This window comes from Microplitis demolitor, chromosome 8, assembly GCF_026212275.2.
Source record: "Microplitis demolitor isolate Queensland-Clemson2020A chromosome 8, iyMicDemo2.1a, whole genome shotgun sequence".
Taxonomy (NCBI): domain Eukaryota; kingdom Metazoa; phylum Arthropoda; class Insecta; order Hymenoptera; family Braconidae; genus Microplitis; species Microplitis demolitor.
This window is the reverse complement of record NC_068552.1, coordinates 9,419,364-9,444,568: the sequence shown is the minus strand read 5'-3', so window position 1 is coordinate 9,444,568 and position 25,205 is coordinate 9,419,364. Positions and strand designations below refer to the sequence as shown.

Genomic DNA, 25,205 nt, shown 5'->3' with positions numbered 1-25,205 from the left:
CATCATATCCTTTTTGCTAGTCATACACTAAACCTGGTAGCTACTACTGATGCACTGGCTTGTATAAAATCATTCAAGCCGTTGGAGTCAGCGTATACCAGAATGATTGAGCGTTGCAATTGTTTATGGAAATTGACATCTTCACTAAAAAAATATGAACAAATGAAATCTATTCTTAGTCAGAGTCTTAAAAGACCTGTTCCTACACGCTGGAATTCCCTGTATGATTCTATCTTACAAATTTTCGGCTTCAAACAGAAGTTGTTGGTCTGCAATAAAGAGTTAGGTGTCATAAATCCTCTCGATGAGCTTGATTTCAGGTAAAAATAATTATTTCATCTATAATATGGTTCATTCTCATCTTCCTGATTAAGAAATCTAATTTGGAATGATTCGAGATTACATAAGTCTTAATTATTTTAAATCATTCAAAATTGTCTGAATTATTTTGCTTTCGAGTATAAATGTTTGAATTAATCATTTTAAATCCTATTGAATTTAAAAATAACGAAATATTATTTTCTGATTTGAGATCATTTAAAATGATTTAAACTTTCAAATCATATTAAATCTAATCAAATTAGAAAATAATATCGCTATTTCTGGCCCCTCAGACAGTTCAGAATTATTTAAAATTATTTAAACTTTCGAATCGTTTCAAATTAAATTGGATTAGAAAATAATGTCGCATATTACTGATTCCTTGATTTAATTAGAAATGATCGGAGCGTTTAAATAATTTCAAATAATTTTGAATTATCCGAGGAACCGGAAATTGCTATATTATTTTCAAATTCAATTTAATCTGAAAGGATTCCAGAGTTCAAAGTTTTCAAGAAACAATCGGAACTGTCCGAGAAACCAGATATTGCGATATCATTTTCTAATTTGATTTAGTTTAAAATGTTCAAAAAGTTTAAATTATTTAAAATTTTTTCAAATAATGTTTATATAATTTTAAATAAAATAATTCAAAGTTGAGAATTTTAAATTATATTGAATTATTTTAAATTATAATTTTATGATATAATACAATATTAAATAATTTAGATTTTTTAAATAATTTTGAATTAGATTTTTTAATCAGGGCAGTAATTGACCGTGGGAACGAGATCAGTTGAAACATATTTTTCATTCTACATTCAATAATTTTCCAATTAATCAAATATGATTTTCCGCAATTCTTACGTATTTTTTTAAAAATATGTTAAAGTTTTCAGCTCAACCAATGTTTTAAATGCTTAAATAATAATATTGAGAGGCATCATTGTCTGAAAACTTTTTTTTATTATTTTTATCATTTATTTTAAAACAGATGTAATTTTTTGACCCGGGAAATGAAACGGACTTTTCTTTAGTGCTTTTCGGTTGTTGATAGAAGTTAAATTTCATTATATAATTATTATTTACAAATTACTTACTATAAATTAACTTCAACAGATTTATGGAAGAATGGCTCCACTGTAATCAGCCGATAGCTCGTGCCATTGATATTTTACAGGGCGATCAATTAGCTTGTTACGAATATTTGCTTCCCTCACTTATATCTATTAAAAATAAATTGATAGATTGCAAAGAATTAAAAATGCAATTCTGTCTTAAATTGGCTGTGGGGTTAGTAAAAGCTATTGACGTCCGATTCAAGAAGATTTTTGAAGTTGTAGAAGAAGGAAAAATGGCTGCAGTAGCTGCAGCTTCTCATCCATTATTTAAATTAGATTGGCTTGAGTCATTAAGTGGTGCAGCTCAAACAAATGTTTTTAAGGCAATCAAAGATGCTGTAAATTCTGTAGACTCAAGCCCGCCACCTCAAGTCAAAACTACGATCAAGAATAATGATTTTTTTGACTTTAGAAATCGTTCTGGTTCACAGGAACAGCGAGTATTAGAACCATTAGGAACCACAGATCCAGAAGCTCTATTTACAAAGTATACCAGTGAATGCCGAACCGATTTAGAATTACTTAACTTATACCCAGTAGTAAAAGATATTTTTATTAAATATAATACAATTATATACCCTCGTCGGCACCTGTTGAACGGTTATTCAGTTACGCTACAATGTTTAATTTGCCAAAATACAATAGGTTAAGTGACGATAATTTTGAAATGAGAATAATGATGAAATGTAATGCAAGCATTTCAAAAAAAATACATCCGAAAAAATAGCTGCACCCGAAAATGTAGTTCACGATACCTAATAAATGATCTTGTTGAAACGGCAGCTATTAATTGTAGTATTGAGGGGTTTCTCATCATGGTTTCCTACTTCCCATTTAATTAACATAGGGAAATTTGTTTTTTGAACTTTGGAATTTTATCACTCATTAATGAATCGCAGTATTGAAAAAATCAATAAGCCCCTTTGTTGTAAATTGAAAAAATTTCTCTTATAATTATTCGATAAATTTAATTTTTCAAAAGTTATTCAAGGTCAGAGTTTTATTTATTGTAAATTTGACTACTATTTGAATTAATTTGTAAAACTATCAGACATTGTAAAATGTTACAGGCCTTTTTTCGTACATCATTTCATTTTCTACCACGCATTATTTATAAAGTTTTCAAAATTTCTAAAAGTTCTTTTAGTATTTGAATTTAAATTTTTGTTTATTTCAAAGAATCGTATTCTAATCGATTCAAATTACTTACTTTTAAAATTTAAATGCAAGTAAATAAAGAAATTTTAAAAGTTTGGAAACCAATAGAAATAATTTGTAGGAAATAAAATGACCAACAAAAAAGGCCAGTGACATTCTGTATAAGTCTATCAGACTTACTGATAGTTTCACCGAAAAAGTCAAATAGTAGTGAAATTTACTATAAATTAAACTTTGACCTTGAATAAATTTTGAAAAATGAAATTTACCGAATAATGATAAGAATTTTTTTTTTTTAGAACGTTTAATTTCCAACAAGAATGTCTATTGATTTTTCCAATACTTTGATTCACTAATGAGTGATAAAATGTGAAGCTTGAAAAAAAAAAAATTTCTATGTTAATCAAAGGGTAAATAGATAATAGCGTTCAGGCATCCATTAATATTAAAATTAAGAGTTGTTGTTTCAACAAAGACATTTTTTCGATATGCCGAAAAATATTTTCAGAGTACTTGTTAAAAAAAAGAAATACTCAATAATCTTTTATACCGCCTAATGCATACAATTCTATAAAAAAATTATTATGTTTTGTCTTTATTAAACTAAGTATAAATTGTTTAATGGTTTTTGTTTCTATTGATTTCCCTTGACTATATTTTCATTACAGCTGATAATCAAAATTTTTGTATGAGAAAAAGTTGATAAATATTTAAGAATTGTTCATTCTGGTGATTTTTAATTGTTCTTAAAAAATCTCTTATCTACAAAAGCTTATAAAGAATTTTTTGAAGATTTTAAAACTTAACATTAGATCTCTGTATAATTATTTTTTTTCGGAGTTATGGATTTTTAAAGTAAATGTGGATTTCCTTGCACTGAGTGACGATAATTTCGCACAACCTCAATTTCTTTGGGAAGTATTTAAAAAAATCTATCCCGTGAAATTTTTTTCTTCACGATTATTTAGAAACTTCTCTTCGGAGAGAATTTCACTACTAAGAGGAGCCAGTTAACTGAATAATACCTCTTTTGTATCCACTCCCAAATCACTTTGTACTCACTCTGAAAAATTTTTACGGTGTAATTATTCTGGAAATCAGTAATTAGACGTAAAACTGCTTCTAATTATTTAAACATCAATAATGAGAGAACAATTATTTCCTGATTAATTGGATACTTAATATTTAGACACAAAAATTTTCTAAGTATTTTGTAATTTATAATTAAAAATAAACGATTTTCTAATTTTTGAAATAATTAGTAATTAGTAACAAATAATTTTTACTTTTTGAAGTAATTAGTAATTGATAGTAACTAATTTTTTAAGTAATTTGTAATTAGTTACAAATATTTTTTAATTATTGAATTAATTAGTAATTAGTAACAAATAATTTTTAATTTTTTAAAGTAATTAGTAATTAGTAACAAATAATTTCTAATTTTTTGAAATAATTAATAATTAGTAACAAATAATTTCTAATTTTTTTGATAATTAGTAATTAGTAACGAATAATTTCTAATTTTCTGAAAATTATTAATTGAAGAAAATTTAATCCTAATTTTTAAGAAAATTAAAATTATTGAAAAAAAATTATCTAATTGCTTTTTAATTGAATAATTATCAGATATGAGTATGAAATTTTTCTAAAATTTAGAAATTTTTGCTAACAAAATGATAAATACTCAGTTAATTATTAATTATAAAGTCAATAATTGTTGAATTTTTTTTGCAATTAAAATTTTTTTTTCAGATAATTTTAATTTTTGTTTCAATTAAAATTATCAATACTCAAATTTTTTATTTCGAGATATTTAATAAAATAAGTTAAAAAAATACTAATTTTTTTAAAAAATCCGTAATAATTTTTAATACATTATTAATTAATTGAAAAATTAATTATTCAAGCGAAAAATAGTAATAAAAATACTATTTTTGCCCAACCTTGACCTGCCGAAAATTAGTTTACGCACAGCACTTCGATATTAACACTAAACACTGCACTTATTAACCGGATGATACTATTGGCGTCTATCTAGCTTCTCTTGGTCTTTCCTTGGTTTCCGGTTTTCTGGATTAGGCTCACGGCAAATGGACATCCGTTAGGCTTGTCGGGTCGACCGACTTTCCCCGATTTTGCTGCTGTCCTGTTGTAGTATATTTTCAGCTAGGCTATTTTTGACAATATCCGGAAAAAAACATCCCCATTTAATTAATTTTTAGACAGAAGTCCGAGCTTCTTCAATTAGCGCACCCAGCGACAAGTCGAAAAACTCTAACGGGTACTTATTTAGGGTTTCGGCTCAAGTAACTGACCAGCCGATGAAAACCACGATTTTTCGTTATGTTAAATTACATGTTACTCCGTTACGTGATCATGATGATCATGACGATAATCATGATGAACATGTTGGTTATCATGATAATCATAGTGGTGATGATGGTGATCATCAAGGTGATTATGATGATCATGATGATCGTAATGTTGATCGTGATGATCATAATAGTGATCATGACAGTGATCACGATGATCATGATGATCATGATGGGCAAGATGGTTATCACGATAATCATGATGGTGTTCATGATGATCATGATGGTGAACACGATGATCACGATGATGATCATAATGGTCATGATGATGATAATGATGGTGATCATGTTAGTGATCATGATGATCATGATGTTCAATAATATGGTGTTCGATAATGATAGTGAACATGATGATGATCATGAAAGTAATGATTATGGTGTCCATTAGAGTGATAGTGATAGTGATTATGATAGTTATCATGATGGTTATAAAAGTAATCGTAATGATCATGATAATCATGCTGGTGATCATGACAATCATGATGTTGATTGTGCCGATCATGATGAACATGATGCCGATTATAATTATACTGATAGTGATCATGATGATTATTATGGTGTTCATGATGGTAATCATCATAATTATAATCGTGATCATGATCAATATGGTGATCACCATCATGGTTATCATCATGAATATAATGATTACTATCATGATCATCATGATCACCATCATGATTATCATTGTCACCATCATGATCATCACAATCACCATTATGATCATCATGATCATCGTGATCACTATCATGATCATCATGATCAATAACATGGTCACTATCATGGTCATCATGATCACCATTATGATCACCATGATCACAATCATACTCATCATGATCGACTTCATGATCATTTCAATGATAATCATGATCCTTATGATCACCATCATGAATATTATGGAAATCATCGTAATCACCATCACGATCACCATCATGATCACTATCATGATCGCCATTATGTTCACTATGATGATCGCCATCATGATCACTGCCACGATCACCACCATGATCACTATCATAATCGCCATCATTATCACTCTCGCGATCAATATTGTGATCATTGTCATGATCACGATTATGTCCACTATCAGGATCTTTATCAGGATAATCGCCATCACGATCACCGTCATGACCACTATCATGATTGACATTATAATCAATATCATGATCACCATTATGATCACTATCATGATTACCCTTATGATCACCATCATGATCATCGTGATCATCATTTAAACCGTTGTGACGATCATGATCATTATAATCTCCGTCGTGACCATCATGATCAATATCACGATCACCGTCATGTTCACCATCATCACCATTATAATCACCGTCATGATCATCATAATTATTATGATCAACATTATCATAATTATGATCACCATTAGGATCACCAGTATGATCACCATTATGATCACCATCATAATTACTTTTATGATCAGCATCATGATTACTATAATGATCACCAGCATGTTGACCATCATGATCAACATCATAATCATTATCGTGATCACCTTCATGATCACCGTCATGATTTCAACCATGATCTTCATGATCACCATGATGATCACCGTCATGTTCACCATCATTCTCACTATCATCACCATAATGATCACCACCATGATTATCATGATCACTATGATCAACATCATGATAATTATGATCACCATTACGATCACCGTGATGATCACCATAAGATCACTACTATGATTACTATCATGATCACCATCATGACTGTCATGATCACCATCATGACTGTCATGATCATAATTATGACCATCATGATCATCATGATAACTATCATAATCATCATGATCACTATCATGATTGACAGAATCATTATGATTAACATCATGATCGACATGATCAGCATTATTATTATCGTGATCGCTATCATGATCACTATCATCTCCGTCATGTTCATCATAATCACTATCATGTTCATTATGATTATTGTCACAACCACCATGAGCATTAGATCATCATGATCAACCATCATGACAGTCATGATCATCATGATCGCCATCATGATCACTTTCACGATCATCATGATCACCATCATGATCACCATAACCACCGTCATGATTACCATCACATACACCAACATGATCTTTAAAATCATCATCATGATCTCTATCATGATCATCATAATCATTATGATTATTATTATGATCATCATTATTACCATCTTGATCGTCATGAACATCATCATGATCATCATATTCGATAACACGATCATTATGATCACTCTAATAATCATCACGATCACGATCAGGATCATCATGATTTCCATCATGATCACAATGATCACATTATGATCACTATCATGATCCCCATCATGATCACCAATCACAATTACTATCATAATCACCATCATGATCATCATGACCATCTTGATCATAATCACAATCATGATCATCACAACCACCATTATGATCATCATGATCATCATGATCGTCATAATCACCATCATGATCATTATGATGACATCATGATCACTATCATGGTCACCATCATTATTACTATCATGATCACCATCACGATCACTATCATGATCAATCTCATGATCGTCATGATCATTATCATGATCATTATATTTGATAACATTATCATTATGATCACTCTAATGATTATCACGATTACGATCATGATCATCATGATTACCATCATGATCATAATGATCACATTATGATCATAATGATCACATTATGATCATAATGATCACATTATGATCATAATGATCACATTATGATCACTATCATGATCAACATCATGATCACCATCACGATCGTCACAGTAACTATCATAATAGCAATGATCACCGTCATGATTATCACGATCTTTATGATTACTATTATTAGCGACATGATCACCATCATGATCACCATCATAATTACTATCATAATCACCATCATGATCATCATGACCATCTTGATCATAATCACAATCATGATCATCACAACCACCATTATGATCATCATGATCATCATGATCGTCATAATCACCATCATGATCATTATGATGACATCATGATCACTATCATGGTCACCATCATTATTACTATCATGATCACCATCACGATCACTATCATGATCAATCTCATGATCGTCATGATCATTATCATGATCATTATATTTGATAACATTATCATTATGATCACTCTAATGATTATCACGATTACGATCATGATCATCATGATTACCATCATGATCATAATGATCACATTATGATCACTATCATGATCAACATCATGATCACCATCACGATCGTCACAGTAACTATCATAATAGCAATGATCACCGTCATGATTATCACGATCTTTATGATTACTATTATTAGCGACATGATCACCATCATGATCACCATCATAATTACTATCATAATCACCATCATGATCATCATGACCATCTCGACCATAATCACAATCATGATCATCACGACCACCATCATGATCAGCATCATGATCATCATGATCATCATAATCCCTATCATGATCATTATGATTGACATCATGATCACTATCATGGTCACCATTATTATTCCTATCATTATCACCATCACGATTACTATCATGAGCAATCTCATGATCATCATGAACACTATGATGATCATTACGATTACTGTCATGACTATTATGATCATCATGATTACTGTCAAGACCATTATAATCGACATCATGATAGTCATGATCACCATTATAGCTATAGTGATCATCATGATCATCATAATCACCATCATGATCATTATGATCACCATGATCATTACCATCATAATCATCATCATTATCACTATCATGGTCACCAGCATTATTACTATCATGATAGACATGATCACAAACATAATCATTATAATCACCATCATATTCAATATCATAATCATAGTAATCACTATCATGATCACCATGATCACTATCATGATTATTATAATCACTATCATGATCATCATGATTACCGTCATGACCAGCATGATCATTATTATCACCATCAAGGTAGTCATGATCATTATTATGGCCATCATGATCATTATGATTACTATCATGACCATCATAATCACCATCATGATAGTCATGATCACCATTATGATTATCACAATCATCATGATTACTATCATAACCATCATGATCACTATCACGATCATAATGATTATCATCATGACTACCATGATCACCATCATGATATTTATGATCATTATGATCACCATCATGATCACCATTTCGAACATAATGATCACTATCATTATCATCACAATGATCATTATGATCACTATCATATTCAATATCATAATCATAGTAATCACTATCATGATCACCATGATCACTATCATGATTATTATAATCACTATCATGATCATCATGATTACCGTCATGACCAGCATGATCATTATTATCACCATCAAGGTAGTCATGATCATTATTATGGCCATCATGATCATTATGATTACTATCATGACCATCATAATCACCATCATGATAGTCATGATCACCATTATGATTATCACAATCATCATGATTACTATCATAACCATCATGATCACTATCACGATCATAATGATTATCATCATGACTACCATGATCACCATCATGATATTTATGATCATTATGATCACCATCATGATCACCATTTCGAACATAATGATCACTATCATTATCATCACAATGATCATTATGATCACTATCATCTTGATCATCTTTATCATAATCATGATTATCATAATTACCATTATGATCACCTATCGCTCTTTGGCTAAGACTTTATAGCTTTAATTTATTGCTCTTATCATGTTTACCGTAGAGGGGGTCATTATCGACTTGCATGAGAAGTTTTTTCGCCTATAGCTTTGTAACTTCTTATTTTTTTCTATGAATATGAGGTCAAAATCTCGATTTTGGCCTCCTTTGGCACATTTTCGAGATCTATTTCACTCTGGCTAAGAATTTATGGCTTCTATCGATGAGTCTTAACATTTGAAACTCAAAGGGGGTAGCCCTTGACGTGCCTAAGCAGTTGTGGCCCTGTAACTTTATATTTTCATTTTTTTTTTTAAGATAATGATGTTGAAATCTTGATTTCGGCCAGTTTTGGCACATTTCTGAGGCTTACGTTCCACTAGCTAAGACTTTGTGGCTCTTTTTTTATTGCTCTTAGCATGTTTAGAATAGAGGGTATTGCCCTTGATGTGTCTGAGCAACTTTACATCTTATAACGTTAACCGTAATTAATTTCCGCGACGGAGACGCAGATTAACCGGTAAACCGTATGCGGTCACCCACGTGTGAAAATAAAAATAATAATAATAATAAATAAATGATTTTAAATGTTTCCTCCAAATTAAAATAAATAATAAGTTATAAACAATAATGAAATTATAAATAATGAACTTTTGGAGTGCCTGAACCAGCTCCTCAGGCTGGGTTAGTGCACGTAGGCGCCAGACCGTTTATCCCAAAACGGACAAAATTTAATTCAGGGGGAAAATCTGCAAGGGAAATCCGAGCAAGTGACACACGACAAAGCGGACAAACAATTGAGGAAAATAAAATAAAATGAATAAGAAAAAGAAAAATAGTAAATATATAATAAATAGTTATATTACAAATAATAAATAAACCAGAAGAATGAAATTAAGTAGCAGGAAAAGATCCAGGGAAAATAAATATTAAATTTTCCCCGACAGCTGTTGGTTTCCGTGTTTTAATAATTTAAACAATAGTAGAATAATCAATAATGTTTTACAATCAATAGTTTATGTTAAATCAACCACAATAATAACACTCGGTGGTTATAAAAAAAAAAAAAACAAATAATATCACATAAATTCAATCCAAAATAATTATAATATGATTTACTTAACACTGTTAATTTTATTATTCAATAGGAAAAAAAACCAATTATTTTACTTAAATTTGTTTCATACAAATAAATAAGAGGATAATAATAATCTTACTTTGTTTTATCTCTCAACACGCTTGAGAGAGAGAAAGACACGGAACTTTTCCTCACTCATACTCAAAATAATAAATTTTTCTCTTTTAAATAATTTATAATAAAAATTCGATAATATTATTGACCGCTGGGGTACCAGATAATCAAAATAAAATAATACAATGCTATTCAATTACGCCAAATAATAATAAACGTAAGTAATAATTGATAATCTTATACAAATATTCTAAGTAAAATAGAAAAATAATAAGTATGTTAACTCGGGAATTTTTCATCCGAGTGCTGACATCAGTGTCTGAGGAATTTATAAGTAATGCGTGTATCGTATAGATATATACACCACCAATATGTATATCTATATATATATATATATATACCGGCAACGTTTTGCGACGTTGCGTACGCTTTTTAATATATATATTTAACCGCCAAATATTTTCAATCACCTATCAAATAATATTCAATGATAATTAATAATAATTCTATCAAGTATCATTCAGTAAATAAATAATAACTACAAATAAACAATTTCCTCCGCGGCGACCAACAACTACCGGGGGAGGCTAGCACGTGATAGTGTATTATCCAGCGAAATAAATACAAAGTACTTACTCGAAATCCGCAATAATCAGCAAAAGAAATAATAATCAATATTATAATGATGAAATAATAATATTTGGTATTCCACTTAATTCACCCAGTGAACTTTACTTATTTTAAACAAAAAAATAGAAATTTTAGTACAACAGGAAAAAATCACGTCCGTACACAACGCTTGTCCGTATCTTTCTAATCTAATTGTCTCAACCTCCACCTGTTGGTCGTCGCACACATGACACTAGTGTCCCCTTAATTTTTATTATAATTACATTTGTCAGCCCTGGGCCTTACTTGAATTAAATAAATATAAAATATAAACCATAAATCCACAGACAACTGAATGGTACATAATTAATTAATTAAATATATGAACTATTACTCTATATCCTTCATATCGGATAATGAATTAAATAATAGTAACCCAAATAATAAACATCAATTCACGTCATCAGTGGGATGACAAGTTTAAACAAAGTAATGTGTTGTCAATTTTTGGGCATAATATAATGCTGGATTATGCATCCCAATTAATTCAAAATTATAAATACATAATTAAAACAAACAAAAGTCACGCGTTTGTGCTTAAATCATAAATTATAAAAATAAAAATAAATTAAATCACACATGTGCTCTCTCATACCCTTCGCGCATGCGCGAGCACCGTGTACGGACTGCCATCTCATCGGCGAAATGGCGGAATGCCCACGCAACGATTCAAATTCAAATTTGTAATTAAAATAATTAACTTAAAACTAAATAAAGTCAAATAATTTGAATCGTTACGTGACACCCCCCCACCAGGCCGTGTCTTGCCCCGAAAAATGCGGGCGAGACTCTGCATTCCATTTCGCCGGCACAATCACCTGAAAACCTTAAATCCAATACTTATATCTGGATCTTTTGTACCGGGTATAAAAATAAAATAATCAAAATCAAAAATAAAACAATTTTTACCAAAAAAAAACTCAACGATTAACTGACCAACCTGTCACTTACCAGCTTGCTCGGACCATGGGTGAAAGGAAGGGTAAGAGGATCAAACTTTGCTACAAATAAAGCACTCAGTAATTAGTGGGTCGCGCCGTCTTTATTTCCTGCACAAAGACTCTTTGGAAGGTGACTGCTGCACCAGGCGTCTTACAACAAGTGGAACAAATCAATAAATATAAATATAAATAAATAAATAAAGTAACATCATGAGGTGTTGCTTAAAGGCCTTAGGCTGCCTCCAGGTTAGCTCCCTTAGGGTTACTCGGACCCATCTGCTCCAGAGAGTATACTCGGCGTAGACGGTCATCATCGGTGAGCCACCCCAGCCAGGGTAACTCGCTTAGCTGGTCTCCGGTATCCCCATGACCATGAGGGCATCTCGATGCCTCCATCACCCGCGCGCAGACCATGCAGCGACCGCGGACCGCCAGGTGCAGTCTACCGTGAGGCCCCCTACATCTACCGGTGTAAAATTGTAGGCATTCTTCACAAAATGGCCTGTCCTCCCTGGGCAAATTGGTGCAGAGCCGAGCGGGATGCCCATTCTGCCCACATCTAGCACACCCGGGTGGTACATTGGCTCGGCGTGGTGGTTGCCGCTGGAATGCCCTGATTTTCACCTGCAGCAATAGTTTCAGGTGCGCTTTCCAGGTTGCTGATCCCCTGGGTATCATGGCAATCCCTTGTTGCTGGTGATACGTCTCCATATACCGCATCATCTGGTCCTTGCTTAGAGCCATTCCTATTTAATTATTTAAATCATTGTCAATTCCCCTGGGGTAATTACGGTACAGAATAATCGAGCGACAGTAGTAGTCGTAGATAGCAGTAGAGTAGTGATAGTTAGGCATAGATAAGAATAGTAGTCAATTAGCCGTGATAGATAGAGATAGTGATCATAGACAAGCACAGGTAGATCAAGTAGTAGTGATAGATAGAGCATCCAGCCATGCGATTATGTCAACTTGCCTCTGGCGGACATTTTCAGCTCTTTTAACTAATTTTAGAAATTTAACGTGACTACGACCAATATATTTGCCCTCGGGGGTCTCCATTTCAACGATAACTGGAGTGACCACCTTCGAGATGACAAATGGGCCCGCATAGCGCGGTGCTAGCTTACCCACGACCTGCTCACTCTTTTTCGATAAGACGTGAGTAGGTTTATATACCTGATCACCTACTTCAAACAAAATACTACGCCGTTTGTTATTATAATAAGCTGCGTATCGTTCGGAGGATCGTCGAATACGCTGATTGACAATATCGCGTAATTCTACCATACGATCCATGCGTTGAATCCAACCACTGCGGTCAACCTTATCCTCGACAGCAATATTATTGTCGTTTGCAACTCGACAGTTGCGAATAGGACATGGATCACGGCCTAAGTTCAAATACGCGGGACTCACACCGAGTGACTCATGTACCGCAGTATTATACGCGAACTGGAATTCGTGAATATTTACATCCCAGTCGCGATGATCATCACCCAAGTAACTCATGATCATTGTTTTTAAATTACGGTTGACCCTTTCAACCGGGTTAGCTTGGGCATGATACGGTGGTGTGGTAGTATGCTGTATACCACACTCTTGAATGAGCTCAACAACGTCTCGATTCAAATATTCGCGGCCATTATCTGTCCAGAACACGCGCGGTACGCCCCAACGGTTAATAACGAACTGTCGAAAACTTTTAGCAATAGTTTTCCCGTTTGCCGCTCGAACTGGAACGCACTCGATCCACCGCGTGTATAAGTCTTCGAACACGAGTAAATATGAATAGCCCGCACGAGAACGCGTAAACGACATCGTATCAGCAGCTACGACTTCCCAAGGCTCACTGGGTATCCTGGGGGTCATAAAACCAATTGGTTTGCGCTGAATTGGCTTTGACTCGAGACATCGTTCACAACTGTTGACATATCGCTGTATATCTCGAAACATTCCGGGCCAATAATACCTCAATATCGCCCGAGCGTATGTCTTCTGGACACCCAGGTGACCAGATTGTGGATGATCATGAACTTCCTGGAGTAAACGCTCTCGTTGGTCAGCTGGTACGACTAACTTCCAGTCGTTATCCTCTTCACCGAGGATCTGCCTCATGGAGTCCGGCCGACATCGATACAATCTACCATTTTCGTAATGGTAGTCAGGTAGAGCCTCAGGATCAGCAGTCAACAAACGACATTTTTCCTCGTACCACTCATCGTTTCCAGCTTCACCCAGGGCATTGACATGACTCTCGGTAGGCTCTTGGTCTTCGTAAATACGCGAGAGAGCATCCGGGGCTTCGTTTTCCGCACCTTTCCGATACTCGATCTTCATATCATACTCGGAGAGCTCCATAGCCCACCGGGCTAATTTTCCCGTCGGATCCCGAGCGTTCATGAGCCATCGGAGACTAGCATGATCAGTCACGACTGTGAATTTAAAACCTTCCAAATAATGTCTAAATTTACGCACGGCCCAAACTACCGCAAGACATTCTTTTTCAGTCGTACTGTAATTTGCTTCAGCACTATTCAATGCCTTACTCGCACACGCAATCAAGTACTCACGATCGCCGTTACGTTGAACTAGGACCGCTCCGAGTCCACACTGACTCGCATCTGTATATAACGTGAACGGTAGCGTGTAATCAGGTGTTGACAAGACTGGAGCTTCCGCGAGTGCTTTCTTAAGAGACTGGAAAGACTCTTCTTCAGCCTCAGTCCATCGCCAGGGTACATCTTTCCGCGTCAAACGATATAGTGGACCAGCTACGCACGCGACGTTTTTCAAATGGCGATGATACCAGTTTATCATCCCATTGAAACGACGTATCTGTTTGACGTTTTTCGGCCGCGGGTAATTCAAAATCGGCTCCGTTTTCTCAGGGTCTGGCCTGAGTCCTTCTTTGTCCAGTAAGAAGCCCAAAAATCGTACCTGTTGCTGGCAAAATTTACTTTTGTCGAAGTTCAAAGTAAACCCAGCGCCTCGTAACCGACTCAACACGACTTCTAACATCTCCAGATGTTTCTTGAAAGTCGGGGTTACGATGATTATATCATCCAGGTACGCGAATACAAACGGAGATAAATCAGGTGTAATTATTTTGTCCATCACACGCTGAAAACTCGCCGGAGCGTTACATAGTCCCATCGGCATACGTTTGTATTGAAAAAGACCGCGACCGGGAACCCAAAAAGCAGTATACTTGCGACTATTTGGACTCATTAAAATCTGCCAAAACGCTGAGTTCATATCGAGTGTCGTAATATAATGTGCGTCACGACATTTCTCGAGAATCTCGATCATATCCGGCGGTCGATATGTGTCTTTTTCGGTCACGGTATTCACGTCACGGAAATCAACGCACATGCGATATGATCCGTCAGGCTTTTTAACCATGATAGGCTGACTGGACCATTCCGATGCTGGCGCAGGCTCGACAATGTCATCTTCGAGCATTTTGTCGAGTGCCTCATGTAACGCTTGTAAAACGACTGGTGATCGACGATAAACCCGCTGTTTAATCGGTCGCTCGTCTTTGAGCCTAATCTCATGCTCAACCAACGAGGTCAATCCCAAACCAGGTGGCATAAGTGTCCGTTGATGGTCCAAGAACTCATGTAACTGTTTGGTTTCATCTCCAGTGAGTTCATGTACAGCTGCAACATCTTCTGGTTTCGAATGAATATCAGGCTCGAACGCCAACTCGTGCCAGGCACCACCGCGTATACGCCAAGATCGGTTACTCAGGTCTAACTCCATATTGACATGTTGCATGAAGTTAGTACCGATTAAATTCAAACTTCCTAACCGAGGAATATAATGGACTGGAAATATGACCTCTTCAACACCATCGAGAGTCATTTTCACGTTTACCACGCCTCCACTCACGTCAGTCGTTCTGTTTGCCATGCCAAAACGCGTCGGTCGAGCTTCAAACATGCATGGAAAACCGTCAGCCATTAATTCTCTCGCGAAGTCTCCAAAAGCAGTTGTTTTGGCCCCAGTATCGATTATCGCGATCCTTTTACGATTACCCGCGCGAATAACAACCTGAGGTCGGGGTTTACCATGACGTAACCGCCAAAAATCGTCATTTTCATCACCAGGTTGATTTATAGGAGACACTGAGACAGCTGTTCGATCTTCTACCGCGGTTAATTCATCAAGTGTGGCATCTTCTTCACACTTGGCCTCGCACGGTGGATCAGAAACAGCATGAATATCAGCCTGGACAACAATACGACGTAGACTCATCGAATCCTGCTCCCTGGTGACTGTTTCTGGAGGGATTGATGAACGTCCAGCACCGCCACCCTCTACTGGCGGGCTGCTTCGCCGTTTTTTGGCAATTGGAACGCATTGGGACGACTGTCGACGTTACAGACACACGTGACAGCTGTCTTTCCAACTTTTCCGCATCTCATGCATACGTCCCGGCGTGGTTCTTGGCAAAAGTAGCCCAAATGTTCCAATGAGCCACAGTTATAACAGAATCTTGGTCGACCGATCCTGTTTTGCCCCATTTGACCCGGATAACGCACAAACGACGAATTATTGTTATGATTGAATCCAGGAGGCGATCGATTACCACCTTGTGAATTCACTTGACCTCTCAGAGGGTTATTCATAGGTGGATTGGACACCCTCGGAGGTTGTGGCTGTTGTAACGACGAATTTTTCGGGATCGCGCCGCGATTCTGAGCATTAAGGTTCTGCTGCTGACTCGCGGGCGCATTTTGTGTGTTCACACGCTGCTCAGTAGTCTTTACGGTTGCTTTGGTGGCCTGTTTTGTTGACTGGTTAATTCCACCAGGCGTGACAAGTGCCAAGTTACGCTCAGCAGCCCTCTGTTGGCGAGATCGACGCGATCTTCGCTTCTTTTTCGTCCCTGGGCTAGACTGCGAACCGCTGGTTGAGTCAGAGTGTTCGACAGGAGTATCAACTGCATGTATGCCCGCTCTGTGGTCCCTTGGAGGTCGAATACCGGCCGAATACGAACATTCCTTTATGTTCGCTTCTTCCCTCGGCGGTGGTTGACGATGATTTCTTGCAGCCTTCCACCTTTCCTCGACCTGTGTGGCTTTCAATAACAATGACTGATACGTGTCAAAGTCACCGAGTGGACAGTGATCCCAATACGCGGGTAACAATCCCTTTGTTGCCCGTCTAACTTGCGTTCGCTCCGATGGTGGGTGTCTCAAGCGAGAATATAGATTCTGGAGACATATTAAGTAATCACGAGCATTTTCTTTTAAACCCTGATTACGTGCGCGAATATCAGCCCTGATTTCGCGTTGACGACCACCACTCTTGAACCACGTCAAAAATTCCGACCGGAATGACTCCCAATTTGACCATCGGTGGCAATTTGCGCTAAACCAGACTTCAGCTTTGCCTTTGAAGACCTCTGGTAATACGGCGAGGCGATCAGCTCGACGAATTCCCGCGCTGCGCATTAATACGACCAGGCGTCTCAGGAATTCATCGCTAGTCATAGAACCATCACCAGAAAACGATAATTTCCAGTTCCTGGCGATGGCACCATGATCTCGAGCAAACACGCGGGGTGAATGGCGTTTTTCACTGCCTGAACTCCGATGTGAGTGATACTCAGATGACGATGACGTGTAACTATCGTCTGAATCTGACTCGCCAGACGAACTGTGCTGATGTTGCTCGGAATCACGCCCTCTGTGGGAATCCTTGGGAGTCTGGAACTGGACCCTGGACGGTGTGGGGTTAGAAGGACCTCCAGGCCCAGTATTTTGACGTCGCTGGTGACTGGTGATGTCGTCTGGATGCGGAGCCAGTGGATTGGTCCTGGGGTCGTGCGCTGGATTGCTCTGGGTAGCAACAGGTCTTGCGTTTCGTCCAGAACTCACGGTAGTAGTCACAGTAGGGATAACACTGATTTCCGGGAGTGTTGCAGGTGCAGAGCCACCGTGTGGGGAAGATGTGCGAATTTGATTATTTCCAGATAACCTCTCGATCCTCTCGAACAGTCTCTGTTGCCCACGCTCCATCTTCTCCTCCAACATACGCAACGCTTGGACAAACGTCGCCCCTGTGACGTATGCACCCATGCCATCAGGAATCTCAGGCATCTCTGGGCCCACTGGAATCAGCTCATCCTTCCACAAGTTCCAGGGTGCGTCAAAGTCCCCGTCCTCGCGTCTTAGCAATCGTCGAAAACGGTCCTGGATTACCTCACTGGTACCCGATGGATTGACTTGCTGCGAAAGCAAGTATCGACGGATCTCTGCGTCGGTCAGATTTGTCGCCCGCGCGTCTACCTCACGAGATATTTCGTCCTTGATCGGATCCCAGGGTATGTTCGGAACCCCTAAAGCCCGTTTGTGATAACGATTTAGCCGATCCCGGCGTTTATTGCGACCACCCGCGGTGGATAACCCCAACCCGAATAAAATCATCCTGATTTCATCATCAGGTCGCGTCAGCATCCATGTGAGCTCAGTTTCTGGCACTGGAGTAGAGGTGTCATGTGATCCGACATCCCTAGCCGTCCGTGACGCTCGTCCGCGCCCCCGGCTCCTGTGCCCAGGGTCAGTCGCATGGGCAAGGTGGGAGTCTTCACCCACGATCTCTACTTCTCGGCCAGAACGATTCACTGGACCGCGTATGATCGTCGGGATCATGTGTTGTTGGGGAGGACCGCGGCTATGCTCGAAAAACTCGCGAAGACCCTCGTCTTCGGTCTCGGCGATCAAAGCATCCTGATGTTCATTATTATTTGCAGGTTCAACCAAGCCCGCGTTCTCGTTGTTCTCGACCGCGTTATCATCCTCACCCGGAATGAATTCATCGTCCGTAGCGCCACCTCGTACGCGTATCAAAGATGCCCGCGCGATCAACTGATCGGTTTCAGCAAAGATCCTTTCCCACGCGTTCATTTTTATTATTTGTAAATATGTAAATGGATAAATTAAATGAGACAAATATATGTAAAATTAAATGTGTATAAAAAGTCTTCAGAATTATTTTTATCCGCCAATGAAATTTTTATTTTTGGTTTTGCTCCTCCGTGGAACCTCGCAAATTTTATTTTTATTCAAATAATTTATCGATTTAAAATTATTGACCCCCTGGCCCCACGTTGGGCGCCATATAACGTTAACCGTAATTAATTTCCGCGACGGAGACGCAGATTAACCGGTAAACCGTATGCGGTCACCCACGTGTGAAAATAAAAATAATAATAATAATAAATAAATGATTTTAAATGTTTCCTCCAAATTAAAATAAATAATAAGTTATAAACAATAATGAAATTATAAATAATGAACTTTTGGAGTGCCTGAACCAGCTCCTCAGGCTGGGTTAGTGCACGTAGGCGCCAGACCGTTTATCCCAAAACGGACAAAATTTAATTCAGGGGGAAAATCTGCAAGGGAAATCCGAGCAAGTGACACACGACAAAGCGGACAAACAATTGAGGAAAATAAAATAAAATGAATAAGAAAAAGAAAAATAGTAAATATATAATAAATAGTTATATTACAAATAATAAATAAACCAGAAGAATGAAATTAAGTAGCAGGAAAAGATCCAGGGAAAATAAATATTAAATTTTCCCCGACAGCTGTTGGTTTCCGTGTTTTAATAATTTAAACAATAGTAGAATAATCAATAATGTTTTACAATCAATAGTTTATGTTAAATCAACCACAATAATAACACTCGGTGGTTATAAAAAAAAAAAAAACAAATAATATCACATAAATTCAATCCAAAATAATTATAATATGATTTACTTAACACTGTTAATTTTATTATTCAATAGGAAAAAAAACCAATTATTTTACTTAAATTTGTTTCATACAAATAAATAAGAGGATAATAATAATCTTACTTTGTTTTATCTCTCAACACGCTTGAGAGAGAGAAAGACACGGAACTTTTCCTCACTCATACTCAAAATAATAAATTTTTCTCTTTTAAATAATTTATAATAAAAATTCGATAATATTATTGACCGCTGGGGTACCAGATAATCAAAATAAAATAATACAATGCTATTCAATTACGCCAAATAATAATAAACGTAAGTAATAATTGATAATCTTATACAAATATTCTAAGTAAAATAGAAAAATAATAAGTATGTTAACTCGGGAATTTTTCATCCGAGTGCTGACATCAGTGTCTGAGGAATTTATAAGTAATGCGTGTATCGTATAGATATATACACCACCAATATGTATATCTATATATATATATATATACCGGCAACGTTTTGCGACGTTGCGTACGCTTTTTAATATATATATTTAACCGCCAAATATTTTCAATCACCTATCAAATAATATTCAATGATAATTAATAATAATTCTATCAAGTATCATTCAGTAAATAAATAATAACTACAAATAAACAATTTCCTCCGCGGCGACCAACAACTACCGGGGGAGGCTAGCACGTGATAGTGTATTATCCAGCGAAATAAATACAAAGTACTTACTCGAAATCCGCAATAATCAGCAAAAGAAATAATAATCAATATTATAATGATGAAATAATAATATTTGGTATTCCACTTAATTCACCCAGTGAACTTTACTTATTTTAAACAAAAAAATAGAAATTTTAGTACAACAGGAAAAAATCACGTCCGTACACAACGCTTGTCCGTATCTTTCTAATCTAATTGTCTCAACCTCCACCTGTTGGTCGTCGCACACATGACACTAGTGTCCCCTTAATTTTTATTATAATTACATTTGTCAGCCCTGGGCCTTACTTGAATTAAATAAATATAAAATATAAACCATAAATCCACAGACAACTGAATGGTACATAATTAATTAATTAAATATATGAACTATTACTCTATATCCTTCATATCGGATAATGAATTAAATAATAGTAACCCAAATAATAAACATCAATTCACGTCATCAGTGGGATGACAAGTTTAAACAAAGTAATGTGTTGTCAATTTTTGGGCATAATATAATGCTGGATTATGCATCCCAATTAATTCAAAATTATAAATACATAATTAAAACAAACAAAAGTCACGCGTTTGTGCTTAAATCATAAATTATAAAAATAAAAATAAATTAAATCACACATGTGCTCTCTCATACCCTTCGCGCATGCGCGAGCACCGTGTACGGACTGCCATCTCATCGGCGAAATGGCGGAATGCCCACGCAACGATTCAAATTCAAATTTGTAATTAAAATAATTAACTTAAAACTAAATAAAGTCAAATAATTTGAATCGTTGCGTGACAATCTTTATGTTATTTTCTAAGAATATCATCTCGAAAACTGGATTTTGGCCGGTTGTGGCTGATTTTTGAGGCATGTAGCTCTTTGGCTAAGTTTTTATAACTTCCATCAATTGCTCTCATACCTTCTAGTGTCAACGGGGCCGCCCTCGACTCATCTGAGCAGCCGTTGCCCGATAACTTAAAATTTTTTAATTTTTTTCTAAAAATATCATCTCGAATTCTGCACTTTAGCCGGTCGTGGGCCATTTTTGAGGCCTATGACTCTCTAGCTAAGACGTGTAACGAGGTTGAGGAACCCTTGTTATCGATTCATTATATCAGGTCATCACAGGGGGTAAAGTACCGCTTGTTATTTAAATGTATACCTGAAATATCTGAGTATATTGTTATTATTATTTATTTCCTTCTTCTTAATTTAAAAGTTGAGGGAACACCTGTGACGCATGCGCAGTTGCTATGCCAAACTTATTAGAAGGCCTGCGTGCCTAAATAAATCATGCTTTTCTTTATCAATTATCAAAATATACCAATCATATGTTAGTTATTCTCAATTCATATTACTTTGTTTAAGTCAAAATTATTAATTGATTATATTAGTTAGTTATAATATCAGGGTTCGCGTATCTTTGTTTTAGCTTATCCTCTTTTCTAATCCTTTCTTCCGTTTAAGTGTGAGAGTCTTTAATCGATGAAGCAGTCGTTTTCATTGTCTATCACCGCAATTATGACGCCGTAGTCATAATTGCAACCACATACACCTGCCAGCTATCAATTTCTACCGCGCAGTGAATTATACCCATGGATAGAAGGATGAACAACAACCTGATATAACATCGACATCAGTCAACCATAATAATTCTATTATTATGACTATTATTTAACCGGGTATACTGTCTAATTATTTAACATCTGATTAAGTGGTTTATTATGCAAATCTATTTATTATCTGAAATCGTTACGTACATTACGTACATAACGTGGTCCCACTAATCCCGATTCTCCATTTGTATATGGTATATATAAACTCAAGGTCACACGGTTGTCTGGTCCTTACGACCCGGTTAATCCAGGATCAATTACCGAATAATTATTTATATCGCATGAACTAATCATGATATTCATGCACTTCTTGAACAAATTTTAAGTAGTATCAGGGAATTTATAACCGCCAATGACAAACAGGTCATCTATTTTTAAAGCTACTAAATCGACATGTTCAACTTTGTTCTCTTATTGGGAATCATGAGTCACATTATTGATAATAGAAGCATCACAGTTTTGTTTCTTATAGACGGCTAGTCCTCGTAAAAACTTCCTACTGACATTTTTCTCATCAGATCTGAACTCAATATCGAATCCATTGATAGAAATATCATCATAAGGGAATGTGCGTGTTTCAGCGAATACCATAACATCAGCTCCATGAAACCTGTTATCATTTCGAACGCAACCTATATATTTACGTAAACGATAAGGCATTATAAAAAATAATTTTAATCCCATGTGAATTGTCTAAAGGTTGTTCGAAAATGATAAAGCGTTTTTCATTTTTTAACCTGTCCAAGTCAACCTTAAGATCATTAGTGTTGTCTAACGGAGCTGGTGGCTTAAAGTCTCCATCGATATACAAATTATTAAGATTTGTAACTCGACTATATGCAACATATTGCATTGTGCGTGTCATTCCTTTGTTATGTACACAAACATATGGATAAGTTTGGCCTTGGCTTTTGTGAGTTGTTAGACTTTCAGCGCAAATTAAAGGAAATTGTCTTCGTCCAACCATTTTCTGACCAACTGCAATATCCGTAACTACAATTGGGAAAATAGTAACTAAATCTGTATGTTTAAAATCATTTTCTAAAAGACATCGATTTTTGTTTCGAGTACTGCAACCGATCTCGTTGTTTGTAAACTCTAACCACAAAATTGTGATTTCGTCTGAATTTTTTTTTTTGAGACACATGCCTGAGAATAGCGGTAGTTCCATTCACTAACCGTTCTTTAATCCTTATGTTACGAGTTATTATCAATTTAATACTAAGTTTTGAATAAAGAGTTCTAGGTAAACAGCCAGTTTTGTTAGTTGGAAGCTTATGAAGAGCTTCAAGTGCCTTAATCGTTTTTTCGTCCATTCTTCCTTTACCTTGAATTTCATCTTTAGCCTCGTGTATAAACAAGTCACCTTTCATACTATTAATTATTTTTTCACTGAAAGTATATCTATTCTTATTTGTATAATACAAGTGAGTTGCATTATGAGGTACATTTTTCAAATTACAAAGTCATCTAAATAGTTGTATGTCGCTATCTGTTATTTTACCCATAGAAAGATTATTTAAAGCATTAATAAATTTTACGTTATCTTGTCGCATTACTTTAGTTAATTCATAACATTCAAAGTCAAGCCAATTGTCCGTTGCGAATAATGCACTATACGTAGGGTCTGCAATATTTGGCTTAAGAGGATGATCAGGATACTGTTTATTCCACTGCAATTTTTCATCCCTTTGATAATGGAATGCAGTATAATAAATAGGTTTATCCATAATCGGTGGAAGCTGTCGCAAACCTCCAACAAAAATGATTGACAGTCCACCGAATGGAGAGTTGTTCCCTGTTATTTGTTGGAGACGAGTATCAATTTGATTCAATCGGTTTTGACCGATCATTGAAACCTCATCTATGAAAACAACTTTTACATTTCGCATTTCAAATCTCAAGGATGTAACAACGCTAGAACTTAATGCTGTAATGTTTCTGCTCATGTTATCTATCGGTAAATAAAAAAAACTGTGTAAAGTGACACCATTAATAACATATGCAGCTTTCCCAGAAGAAGCTGCTAGAATGACATGAGCTGATTCAACATCTGTACAACTAATTTTTTTTGTATAGTAATCTGATATTACATGATATAAAAGATTAATAAGGAATGATTTTCCAGTTCCTGCTTGGCCAGAAATCATCAAGCGAAATGGCTTGCCAATTATTTGAGCATGTAAACAGTGCACAGTTATTTGAAGCTGCTGTTCATTTGCTTTTCAAAGTAACCTAAAATTTCATCACTTTTCATAACTTTTGAGACACTAATTTTATAATCATTTTCCTTCGAATTTGACGGATTGCAATCTTTATTTTCAGCAAAAATATCAACAGAGTCATCTGGCTGAATTTCTTTAGGGGTAAAATCTTTTTTTTTATCATTATGTTCATCGTTATGATCATCGTTTTCCGCTTCTTTTTCTTTGACGATATCTGCGAGATATCTTTCTTCCATTTGGTGTACCAATGATCGATTTATTACAATAAAATCTAAATTGTTTTCATAAATATTTTTTAGATTCACACTGCGATTTTTAATTTCGGTTTCCAAATGTTCTTTGGGCCTTCATTCTATTGTGATTCAAGGGGTCATTAAAAAAATGCATTCGATTGTTTGCT

At 35.7% G+C, this 25,205-nt stretch overlaps 1 protein-coding gene across 1 annotated transcript; it reads right to left on the bottom strand.

Annotated features, from left to right (window-relative positions):
* Positions 1 to 5,823: 5,823 nt before the first annotated feature.
* Positions 5,824 to 13,243, bottom strand: LOC103578713 (serine-aspartate repeat-containing protein F-like). The gene is made up of 8 exons (XM_053741543.1): positions 12,766 to 13,243; positions 8,174 to 9,657; positions 8,021 to 8,132; positions 7,717 to 7,901; positions 7,331 to 7,594; positions 6,965 to 7,220; positions 6,686 to 6,880; positions 5,824 to 6,485 (listed from the first exon to the last, which is right to left on the bottom strand). The coding sequence occupies exons 1-8, from the start codon at positions 13,241 to 13,243 to the stop codon at positions 5,824 to 5,826; spliced, it is 3,636 nt and encodes a 1,211-aa protein (XP_053597518.1).
* Between the last annotated feature and the right edge of the window lie 11,962 nt (positions 13,244 to 25,205).

Bases quoted from the DNA above. Each gene is read 5' to 3' on its own strand.
- LOC103578713 (XM_053741543.1), bottom strand. From the start codon at position 13,243: ATGGCTCTAAGCAAGGACCAGATGATGCGGTATATGGAGACGTATCAC. The intron at 7,595-7,716 runs GTGATCATTATG...GATAATCATTAG, and splicing joins ATCATGATAGTGATCATAAT to AGTGATCATAATGATAATGT. The intron at 6,486-6,685 runs GTAATCATAGTA...GTGATCATGAAG, and splicing joins TCATGATGGTGATCATGATA to GTGATCACGATAATGATTAT.